The sequence below is a fragment of the Petaurus breviceps genome, unplaced genomic scaffold (genome assembly GCF_028583685.1).
Source record: "Petaurus breviceps papuanus isolate PSGF00001 unplaced genomic scaffold, PetGlider_PUasm1.0 90386, whole genome shotgun sequence".
NCBI classification, from domain to species: Eukaryota; Metazoa; Chordata; class Mammalia; order Diprotodontia; family Petauridae; genus Petaurus; species Petaurus breviceps.
In genome coordinates this window covers 463552-474879 of record NW_027187236.1, presented here as the reverse complement: position 1 = coordinate 474879, position 11328 = coordinate 463552, and the positions used below count along the sequence as shown (strand labels likewise).

The following is an 11328-nucleotide window of genomic DNA, read 5'->3' as shown; positions in this document are numbered from 1 at the left end:
CCCTCTCTTCTCTGTCTCTCTGTCTGTCTCTGTGTCTCTTTCCCTTTCTCTTTCTCTGTATCTCATTGTCTCTGTCTCTCTCTTTCCCCCCCCCCCCCCAATTCAACAAGTATTTTCCTCTCACTTGCTTGGCGCTGGGCATACAAAGACAAAGTCCTTGTCCGAGAAGTTGACACTCAATTGATGGGAAATAAGCAATGCCCAGAAATAGAACCCCCAAAGATGTTTCTGTCCAGAGCAGCGATCTTGTGAGAGTGGTTTTAATTCTGAGGTCCTAATGCACTCCACTTGTCTCATGCACATCAGCAGCTGCTCTCAGAGGCTTTCCCAGGGCCCTGAGAGATGAAATGATTTGCCTGGGGACCCACAGGTGTTGTGTGGTGGAAGGAAGACTCCCAGACCAACTCTTTGTCCCAGAGGCCAAGATTTTCACAGTAATTTTAGTCAATTGGATGTCAAGAGGAAAACTCTTCCAGGCCCGAAGGAAGGAGGGGGCGGCCCTCCACTTTGCCTGGTGGACCTCGTGGCCATGTTCCTCTGGAGCCAGGGTCTTTCCGGGTCTTGGTCCCTGGATTTGTTTCTGTCTGTATATGTATACAGGGGGTATATCATGTAGGGGGCAGCGCTGTATGTGTGCCTGTGTGTATGAGACATAACATGTAGGGGGAGGAGGCTGTGTGGTGTATGTATATGTGTTTGTGTCATGAGAGGGAGATGGGAGGGAGGGCTGTGGGGGGGAGTGATTTGGGGATGGGGAAATGTGGGGGGACATATGTGGGGGGTGGGTATGGGTGTGTATGTGGTTAGTCACTCCTTTGGCCCCCCCCCAGAGTGGGGGCCTTGCCCCAGTTTCGGCAGGGGAGGGGGAGGCCGAGTAGGAGGGAAGAGAAATCAATAGCAACTGAGTTCCTCTCAAATCACCCTTCTTTATGTAGGTCCCACAGAGGTAGTGGCAAACTCAATGCCTTCCTGCTAACTATGCCTGGTACCGTTTGGGTGCCCAATGCCCCCTTCAGATCTACCTTGGAGCCAGGGGAGAAGTTTGGCGATTGGCCTTAGATTCTTTTCTTCCAGCCCTGAGGGGCCCCATGTTGATGGTTTGGGGACTAGAACCAGCTTCACTTTGCCTGGGGACTTCATAGGCCCTCTCCACTTCAGAGGATATCTAAGCTGGAAGGGACCCAGAAGCCTCCATCTAGTCTACCCCCCACCTAACCAAGGACTCCCCCTCACAAGTGGTCATCCAATCCCTGACTGCAGATATCCAAGGAGAGGGAGCCCCATGTCTTTCCAAACAGAAAGGACTGCCTGCTTGGGGATAGTTCTGAATGGGTTCGTGTAATCTTCCCCCCTCCCTCCTCACACATCACCTAGCATTCCCTCACTTTTTCTGCCAACTCTTTCAATCAGTTCATTGGTTGCTCCCCATGCCTTTTTGGTGTAGGTCCCCAAGATGGCCAGGCTGCTGCCTACCCTCTTCCTCCTGCTGCTGTCATTATCATCATGGAAAAGTTGGCATTTTGCCCTTGCCCAGCAATTCTCTGCCCCCAATACCACCTTCAACCACCTGGCCATGGATGCTGACACAGGCTTGCTCTATGTTGGCGCTGTGAATCACCTGTACCAGCTGACGCCTGACTTGCAGCAAGTAGGTGAGGCAGTCACAGGCCCCGTATGGGACAGTCCCGACTGCCTGCCCTTCCGGGACCCCGCTGAGTGCCCACAAGCCCGGCCCACAAACAATGCCAATCAACTCCTGCTTGTGAATAGGAGAGCACGGGAGCTCGTGGCCTGTGGGCAAGTACGCCAAGGTGTGTGCGAGAAGCGGAGTCTGAAGAATGTGGCACAACTTATCTTCCGGGCTGAAGACCCTGGTGATGGGCAGTTTGTAGCTGCCAATGCCCCAGGAGTGGCCACCGTGGGCCTTGTGGTGTCAACTCCAGGGAGAGACCTGCTGTACGTGGCCCGGGGCCTAGCAGGCAAACTGTCCGCTGGGGTGCCACCCTTGACTGTGCGCCAGCTGGCTGGGCCCCAGGCCTTCTCCAGCGAAGGCCTAGGCCGCCTGGTTGTGGGGGACTTCTCAGACTACAACAACAGTTATGTGGGGGCTTTTGCAGGCACCCAATTTGCCTACTTCATCTTCCGTCGCCGGGGATCCCGGACCCAGGCTGACTATCGCTCCTATGTTGCCCGTGTATGCTTGAACGATGCCAACCTCTACTCCTATGTCGAAATGCCACTTGTTTGCCATGGTCACAGTCTGGTGCAGGCAGCTTACCTGGCCCCAGGCCAAGGAGGCGGAACCCTGCTGGTAGTGGCTTCCCCGGGGCCCATGGGAGGCTCGGCGCTGTGTGCCTTCCCTCTACAGGAGGTCGATGGACGGATGGAACGGGCCCGGAGGTCCTGCTACACTGCGGGCGGACAGGGCCCAGATGGGGAAGAGGTTACCATTGAATACGGTGTCACATCCCGATGTGTCTTCCTGCCCTCAGTGAGCCAGCTGGAGTGGGGGGAGGCAATGGGCCCTGATCTCTCTGACTCAATTCCTTTCTCTAGCTCCATTTTTCAATTTCCTTTGATGTCTCTGGTTCTTAGCATTTGTCTCTCTGTGTCTCTTTCAGTATCTTATTTTTCCCCATGTGCCCACATTTCTTTCTCTCAGTCTCCCCCATCTTAGTCTTCTCTCTCTGTTTGAACATATGAGTCCCACCTGGGGGCTTGGGCCTGAAGGCTCTCCTGACCTATCCCTGGGCCCCTACCACCAGGACTCCCCGGACTCATACCCTTGTGGGGATGAGCACACGCCCAGTCCCATTGCCAGTCACCAGCCACTGGAGGCAGAGCCCCTGCTCACCAGCATCCCCCACCTCAGTGCTGTTGCTGCTCTGGAAGAGGCCGGGCACACTATCGTCTTCCTGGGGGACACCCAGGGCCAACTACATAAGGTGAGATACATAAATTCTGGGTCTATACAGACTTGAGGGGTGGGGTAGAGTTTAAGGCAAGAACCCTTATGGACTACTAGAATATTCCTTTTTTTTTTTTTGCTTTTCTTTTGGAGGGGGGAAGGCAGGGCAATTGGACTTAAGTGACTTGCCCAAGGTCACACAGCTAATTTTTTTGTGTTAAGTGTCTGAGGCAGGATTTGAACTCAGGTCCTCCTGACTCCAGGGCCGGTGCTGTATTCACTGTGCCACCTAGCTGACTCTAGAATATTCCTTCTAGAAAAGACCTTACTGGCGGTCTAGTCATTGACCTCATTTTCCAGTTAGAGAAACTGAGGCTCAGATTAGAGAAGTGTGTATAGAGCATATTAGTGGCCGAGCCAAGGCTAGATAACAATGCTTTGGACTTCCCAGACTGACGTATTTTCTACAAAGAGACTACTGTGTGTGTGTGTGTGTGTGTGTGTGTGTGTATAGGACTTACACAAACACACAGAAAGTGAGGTGGGGGTGGAGGTGGGGCTGCTCATTGATTTCTAGCCTTCAGAAACACATAGGATCCCAGCTCTGGAGCAGGAAGGGGCCTCAGATGCCATTAAGTGGGTCCATAGCTTTGTACAAATTATAGGTTCATTCATTCTCAAAATATTTCTTGAGGTCCTCCACTGTATGAGACCCTCTTCAGGATCTGAGGCTCTCGGCTAGGATCTTGTGTGTGTCTGCAAACCTGTGTTGGGTCTCACCCTTAGTTCCTATATTTGACAGACATTGGGGTTATCCTCTAGAGGACAAAGACAGCTTCCCAATAAATATCAAATGCCTACTATGTGCTAATCACTTTACAAATATCTCATTTAATTCTTACAACAGCCCTCGGAAGTAGGTACTTTCATTATCCCCATTTTACATTTGAGGAAACTGAGGTAGATAGTCACAGCTAGTTAGTGCCTGACTCCAGGCATAGCTTTCTATTCACCTAGTTGCCTCTATAGGGATATAATTCAGTTCAACAGGCCATCACTAAGGTTTTTAAAAATTATTTATTTTTAGTTTTCAATATTCACTTTCATAAGCTTTTGAGTTCCAAATATTTTCCTAATCTCTTCCCTCCCCCCACCCCAAAATGGCATGCAATCTGATATAGGCCTTACATATACATTCATATCAAATATATTTTCACAATAGACATGACGTAAAGAACAATTAGAGCCAATGGGAGGAACCACGAAAAAAAAAAGGAACAAACAAAAAAGACAGAGAGAGCAAATAATACGCCTCAGTCTATATTTAGATTCCATAGTTCTTTTTCTGGATGTGGACAGCATTTTTCATCATGCGTCCTTTGGAGTTGTCTTGCAGCCTTGCATTGCTAAGAAGAGATAAGTCCGTCAAAGTTAGTCATCGAACACTGTGGCTGTTACCATGTACAACGTTCTCCTGGTTCTGCTCATTTTGCTCAGCATCAGTTTATATAAGTGTCTCCAGGTTTTTCTGAAATCAGACCGCTCATCATTTCTTATGGAACAATAGTATTCCATTACATTCATATCCCACAGCTTGTTCAGCCATTCCCTAACGGATGGGCATCCCCTCAATTTCCAATTCTTGGTCACCACAAAAAGAGCTCAGATACTCAGCACCACACCCAGAAATAACTGGCTGTGTAACCTTGAGCAAGTTACTTAACCCCGATTGCTTTAAAAAAAAAAAAAAGCTAGGAAGAAGCTGGGTTATGGAAGGCCTTGAACACCAAACAGATTTTATATTTGATATTGGAGCCAATGATATAAACCATGTTATGGCTTTGCCTTTTTTTGTATCTTCTGTGTTTAGCAAACTATTTGGCACCTAGTAAACATTTAATAAATACTTGGTGAGTTGTGAACTGGTCCAACCATTCCGGGAAGTAATTTGGAACTATGCCCAAAGGGCTATAAAATTGTATATACCCTTCAACCCAGCAATACCACCTCTAGGTCTGTATCCCAAAGAGATTATACAAACGGGAAAAGGATTTACATGTACAAAAATTTTGAAGTTGATTAAATTTGGGGGTAGGATTGGTAGTGGGAGTGACATGTTTGGACCTGTCAGTTTGGACAGGATCAGTTTGACCTCTAAGTGGAGCTTAGACTGCAGTGGGGAAAGACTGGAGGCAGGCAGACCCTCCAACCCCACCCCACCCCACCCCAGCAGCTATTACAATAGTCCAGGTGCCTGGACCAGAGTTGGGATAGTGTCAGAGGAGAGAAGGGAGCATATTCGATGTTACAAAGGTGAAATTGACAGGATTTGATGATAGATTGGAGATTACAAGGGGTAAGGGTTTGAAAATTATATGTAGGGTAGGAGCCTGGATGATTGGGAGAATGATGGCTCCCTTGACAGTAATAGAAATGTTGGGAAGAGGGGAGGGCTGGGAGTGTGGGAGGAGGAAGAGAAATGAGCTCAGTTTTGGACATTTTGATTTTGATATGTCTACAGGACATCCAATTCAAGATGTCTGAAGGGCAGTTGGAGATGGGAGATTGGAGGTCAACAAAGATCAGGGCAGGATAGATAAACCTGAGAATCATCAGCATAGAGATAGTCGTTAAATCCATGGGAGCTGATGAGCTCAGGAAGTAAAGTAGCATAGAGGCAGAAGAGAAGAGGGCCCAGGATAGAATCCCGAGGGACACCTGTGGTTAAAGGTTGTGATCTGGAAGAGGATCCAACAAAGGAGACAGAGAAGGACCAGGAGTGTCCACAACTGAGGTCAAGGATGAGGATTGAGAAGAGGTCATTCGATTGACAATGAAGAGATCGTCAGTAACTTTTGAAAAAGCAAGAAATCACTTTCAATTGAATAATGAGGTTAGAAGTCAGATACACAGAGGGTTTAGAAGGAAGTAAGAAGAGAGGAAATCGAGGCTCGGATTCCAGACAGCTTTCTCGAGTTTAGCAACAAAAGGAAAGAGAGATACAGGAAGATATCTAGGAGGGATAGTTGGATCAAGTGAAGGTTTTTAAAGAATGGAGGAGAGATTTGTAGGTACGTAGCAGGGAGGAGCCAGTGAATCTGGAAAGAATGAAGATTAGAGAGAGATACGGGGGTGGGGCAATTTGCTAGAGAAGACAGTATGAAATAGGATGAAGGGTTCGTGTAGAGGGGTTCTCCTTGGCAAGGAGATGGGGGAAGGAGATAATGGAGGAAGACCTCTGAGTGAAGGGAGATGACAGGAGTAAGGAACAAAGAAGCAATTCTCCACAAGTGGCCTCAATTTTTTTTAGAGAAAATTGAAGCAAAGTTCCTGGCTGAGTGGGTGGGAAGAATAAGAGCCATGACAAACTTGAGGATGAATGGGAAGGTTTAGAAAAGTTTCTGTGGTGAGTGGGATCTGAAAATGATTGTCTTGTGGTAAGGACCCAGTTGAGACAATCGAACATTAATTTGTAGTGGATCCAGGCAGGATATGACCCAAGATATGAATAGAGCAAAGGCAGCAGCTGATGGAAATAATCCAAAATTTAGGCTTGGCAGGCAAGGGATTTGAGTTTAGAGTTCAACTGTTTCACCAAAGGGTCAAGATAGGGAAGAGAAGAGAATGTAGACCAGTGCAGTAATGATGGCGTAGGAAAAAAAAACCTAAGAAGCAAAGGGATTAGAAGTCAGGCTGGGGACAAAGACCAGGGTTAGGGGGTCATAAGACTATAAGTCAACCTACTATGTGCCAGGCACTGTGCTAAGTTCTTAGGAAACAAAGAAAGCCACGAGACAGTCCGAGCCCTCAAGAAAACTGCAATCTAATGAGGAAGGCAACACACAAAAAGAAGCTGATAAGGAAAGGGGGAAGTTGCCTGCCTGGTTTGTGGGGCATGATGAAGTTCTGCAGCTGGGATGGGAAATGATAGAAGGAGGTAAGAGTTTTAGAATCGCTTCATCTTTCAAAATGACAAATTTATAGAGATCATGAAGTCCAGGAAAGTAGCTGGGTGGGAAGAAGGGAAGTTGGAACGGTAGACTGTGATCAGCTAAAGGAGTTTCGGAGTTCACAAACATGGAAGAGGCGCATTTGTAGGTGATGGCAAGATCAAGGGCATGACAATCTATGTCTGTGTGTAGCTGGTACAGAATGGAGGGGGAGGTCATAGGAAATGAATAGGTTGAGGAACTGGAAAGTTAGGGTGTTTGAGGGAGTATTACTGTGTATGTCAAAGTCCCCTAGTATGAGGGTAGCAGTCGGGAGTAGAGGAAGATTGTGAGCCAAGCCCTGAACTCACTGAAGAAGGAAGGAGAGTGGTCTGGCATCCATAGACAACAGCTACCAGAATCTTGATTGGGTGGGAAATATGGATTGAGTGATAATAAAAGAAGAGGGTACTGAGTGATGGCGGTTAAGGGAGAAGCTGGAAGTGTCATTGGGGAGCACAAAACCCCTACTTTGATCAGTGAGCGGGAAGAGGCAATGTGAGTAAATGTTCAACTAGTGCTGGAAAGACTTACTAGGGAGGCTTTATCATGAGGAGGGAGCCAGCATTCAGTGAGAACCAGAAGACAAAGGAAGTAGAAAAGGAAAAGGTTTAAGATGGAGACAAGTTTGTTAATGATGGAGTGGGCATTCCAGAGAGCACAGTGTGAGACAGAATTGGAATAGGACATTGAGTGGGAGTGGGGTAGGGTTAGGGTTAGGGTTGAGGGAGATGGAAGCAAAGCAGCAGGAAATGTCAAGTAGGTTGATGAAGTGCATGGAATACTAGACTCAGGGTCTAGTTCGAATCCAGCCTCAGACTCTATCTATGTGACCCTAAGCAAGTCACTTAACCTTGCTTTCCACATCTGCAAAAGGAAGATAATAGCATTTATTTCACTGCCTTGATGAGAGGATCAAATGAGATAATATATGGAAAGTGTTTTACAAACTTTAAATCGATAGAGAAATGCTACCGATTATTTTTTTAATGGAAATGGGAAAGAGGGTTTGTACAACAACCAGGGCTAGATCACTGGAATGGAGAGAGTACAATGGTGTGAGAGTGTGTCAACCCTTGAAGATGAGTTCAGATACTATCGCTAAGTGGTACACTCTGCTTCCAGCCATTGTGCCAGATACACAAAGGAATCTCTCCCTGTCTTCAGAGAGCTTACATCCTCCTGGCTATGGGGGAGGGGGAGAAAGGGGGGGAGATGCAACATATACACAAGTAAGTAAATACAAAGACATTTCAGGAGGAAGACAGTGATCAGGAAAGGCCTCATCAATGAGTTGGCCCGAGTGTTTGTTTGTTTATTTGTTTTTTGCTTTCTGGAGGGGGGAAAGCATGGTAATTGGGGTTAAGTGACTTGCCCAAAATCACACAGCTGGTAAGTGTAAAATGTCTGAGGCTGGGTTTGAACTGACCCCAGGGCCGGTGCTGTATCCACTGCAGCGCCACTTAGACACCCCTGAGTGTTTTTTTAATGTATATTTTTTGCTTCAATATCATCACCTTCCTTTTCAAATATATCCCTCTCCTCTCCACTCTTCATCAAACCATTCCATGTAACAACGATTTCAAAGGAAAGAGTAAAGAATAGTTCTAAAACTAACCAAAACATTGGCCGTGTCTGATACCGTATGCAATGATCCGCACCCATATTCCCCCACCTCTTCAATGAAAGCAGGAAAGTGCATGCTCTCACCTCTTCTCCAAGCCAAGCTTGACCATCAGAATGTTAGAACATCCATTTTTGCAATTTTGGGTTCTTTCCATTTGTATTGTTAGGGTTACTGTGTATGTTGTTTTCCTGGTTCTACTTTTTTTCATTGTGTAGTCCTTTGTACAAGTCTTCCTTTGTTTCTCCATATCCTTCCTATGAATTATTTTTTTATGGTGTAGTAATGTCCCATTACATTCATATGTGCCACAGTCTATTTAGCCCATTCACCAATCTATGGCTATTGACTTTGTTTCCAGGTTTTTGCTACCACCAAAACTGCCATTTGGGACATTTTGCCTCCCCTGAGGCAAATACACTCAGCAGGATGCCCAACACAGCTGCCCCCATTGTCATTGTTGTTACCGTCAGGCATGACAGATAGCCACCACCACTCTTCCCCCATCATCCCTTGCATTTCTGTGACACTCATATAGGCAACTCTAGTACTTGAAGTAATGGAGAGCACCCCAGGGCACAAAGCGTCCCAAAGGACTTTTTCCCAGGATGCAGCTGGATGTTGTCCCTCGGTACAGAAAGGGCATTTGGAGCTGTGAAGAGTGACCATACTTCATGTTCCATTCTGTTCTCCAAGCAGATGTCCCCCTCCTTACTTACAGCTCTCCAATATTGTCTCCTAAAGGTGTTCCTGAATGGCTCAGCAGGGCAGCTGTATAGCTCCCTCTCTGTGGGCCCCCCAGGCACTGCCGTGAGCCCTGACTTGCTCCTGGACAGGAATGGGAGCCATCTCTACGTCATGACAACTTCTCAAGTGAGGCAGGGTGGGGAGATGAGAACAAGGGGGCATCCAAGCTCTCTACTCCCCTCCCACTGAGCCAAGACTCCCCCACAGGTGAACAAGGTGCCCATCTCCTCCTGCCAACATTTTCCTGACTGCCCCAGCTGCCTCCAAGCCCAGGACCCCTTCTGTGGCTGGTGTGTCCTTCAGGGCAGGTGAGTGCTGGGAGAGGGGGACCAGAGCCACCCTTAGCAACCTCTGATGAAGAGCTGGGGACCAGTGGTCCTGGTGACGCCGGGAAACCTGAGTTTCCTAACTTACGTACAGAGTACACAGCAAAGGCTTATGGGGCCTTTTAAGTATAGGCCCCATAAAAGGGCCCGTGTTGATATAGGACTGCCCTAACCACACTGGAGGAAGGTGGAGCTCCTTGGTTATGGAGGCCCTCTGCAAACACATGTGACCTCTCTTGGTTGGTTTCTCATATTCTTCCCCTCCCCCAAAGTGCTCCTCTTTCTGACTTGGCTTGACTCCTGGGCCCTCATCACCACCCACCTAGACTCTGTCCCTGCCTCCAGCCTCTCCCCACTCCAACCTAGCCTTCACACAGCTGCTGAAATGATCTTCGAGCTCAGGACTGGCTAGACCACGACCCTACTCAAAACACTCCAATGGCTCACCCTTTCTGTCAGCCCCGCCCCTTTTCACATCAGGGCCTGCTGTCCCTCATCCTGCCTGCCCCAGGAGCCCAGGCCTCTCATCTAGGGGAGAAGGAAGAAGCCCTAGCAGAAGGGGTTGAGGCTGAATCCCACCTCTGGGCCTAGGTGCAGTGCCTATGGGTAAAGCTGAAATTCCTCCCCTGGCCCTCCAGGCTGGCCCAAACTGCCTTTCCAGACTTCTTTCGGTCTGTTCCTTGGCACTCTGTGTCCCCTTTGCCTGTCCCAAGCATACCCATCTTTGGCTACTGATCCAGAGAGCCCTCCCTGCCCACTGAAGTTCCCAGCAGCTCTCTCCCTCAGTCTCCTGTCCCAGCCACTTGTCTAGGGTTCCTGGCAAATATGGTCTCCCAGGGCTACTGGGGCCTGACTCCTTAGCTTGACCTAGGGGCAGAGTCTCTTTTCTTTTGAACTCTTACCAGTATAAGGCAGGCCAGGGTGGGCTGTGAGGGCCCAGAGAAGCCTCTTGTAAAACCTAGGCAAGCACATATGAGGAAGGTGGTAGGGCTCCATATTTGTATGAGGCCTGCACCTACAAAATTCTCATTTCTTCTTCCTATTGCCTGCAACTGAGGTCAGGAGGAGAGGATGGTGTCTGGGCTGGGGGTAGGAAGAGAAGGGAAGGCCTGGGACATGGTAGAGGGTGTATGCCCAGGTTCCTGGAATGGATGAAGTCTGCCCTATCTCTCCCCACTTCCCACCTGTCATGGTGCCCCCTCCCACCATGTGCACACCTGCAGGTGTGTGAGGAAGGAGGAATGTATGGGATTTGAGCAGAAACATCAATGGCTGTGGAGTTATGGGCCCCCTGAAGGAAGCAGTTGTTTGGCTATCCAAAGCCTGGTACCCAGCCAGCAGCCTCGACAGGAGCAGGGCCAGGTAAGCTGGGGCAGGCAGGGCCCCTGAGTGGCCCAGGCCTAATCTGGGTTTGAGGGGATAAGTCTCAGAATGGGGCTCTCTTGGGCTCTCTTGGTCTCTCTCCCACTCCCTGCCCTCTGCTCCTCAGGTCACCATGGTGGTATCCCAGCTCCCAACTTTGGCACCAGACAAGTATTTCCACTGTGCCTTTGACAACTATGAGACGCTGGCCCATGTAGAAGGAACACGGGTAGTCTGTGAATCACCCCCGCAGGACCAGTTGCCGTCCAATATTGAAGGCACAGGTAAGAGAGAGGTGGTACCCCAGGATATGGAGAGGAGGACAGGGGGCGGGAGGGCAGACTGTCCCTCCAAACCCATCCCTTAACCATG

At 48.7% G+C, this 11328-nt stretch overlaps 1 protein-coding gene across 1 annotated transcript in view; it reads left to right on the top strand.

The window, feature by feature from the left end:
• PLXNB3 (plexin B3) overlaps positions 1-11328 on the top strand; it is a 38005-nt gene that overhangs the window by 4713 nt on the left and 21964 nt on the right. The window contains exons 3-8 of the mRNA XM_069108462.1: positions 1445-2491; positions 2766-2945; positions 9266-9394; positions 9476-9576; positions 10818-10956; positions 11084-11240. Of these exons, the coding sequence (XP_068964563.1) occupies positions 1445-2491; positions 2766-2945; positions 9266-9394; positions 9476-9576; positions 10818-10956; positions 11084-11240 (1753 nt within the window). The remainder of the gene's footprint in view (positions 1-1444; positions 2492-2765; positions 2946-9265; positions 9395-9475; positions 9577-10817; positions 10957-11083; positions 11241-11328) is intronic.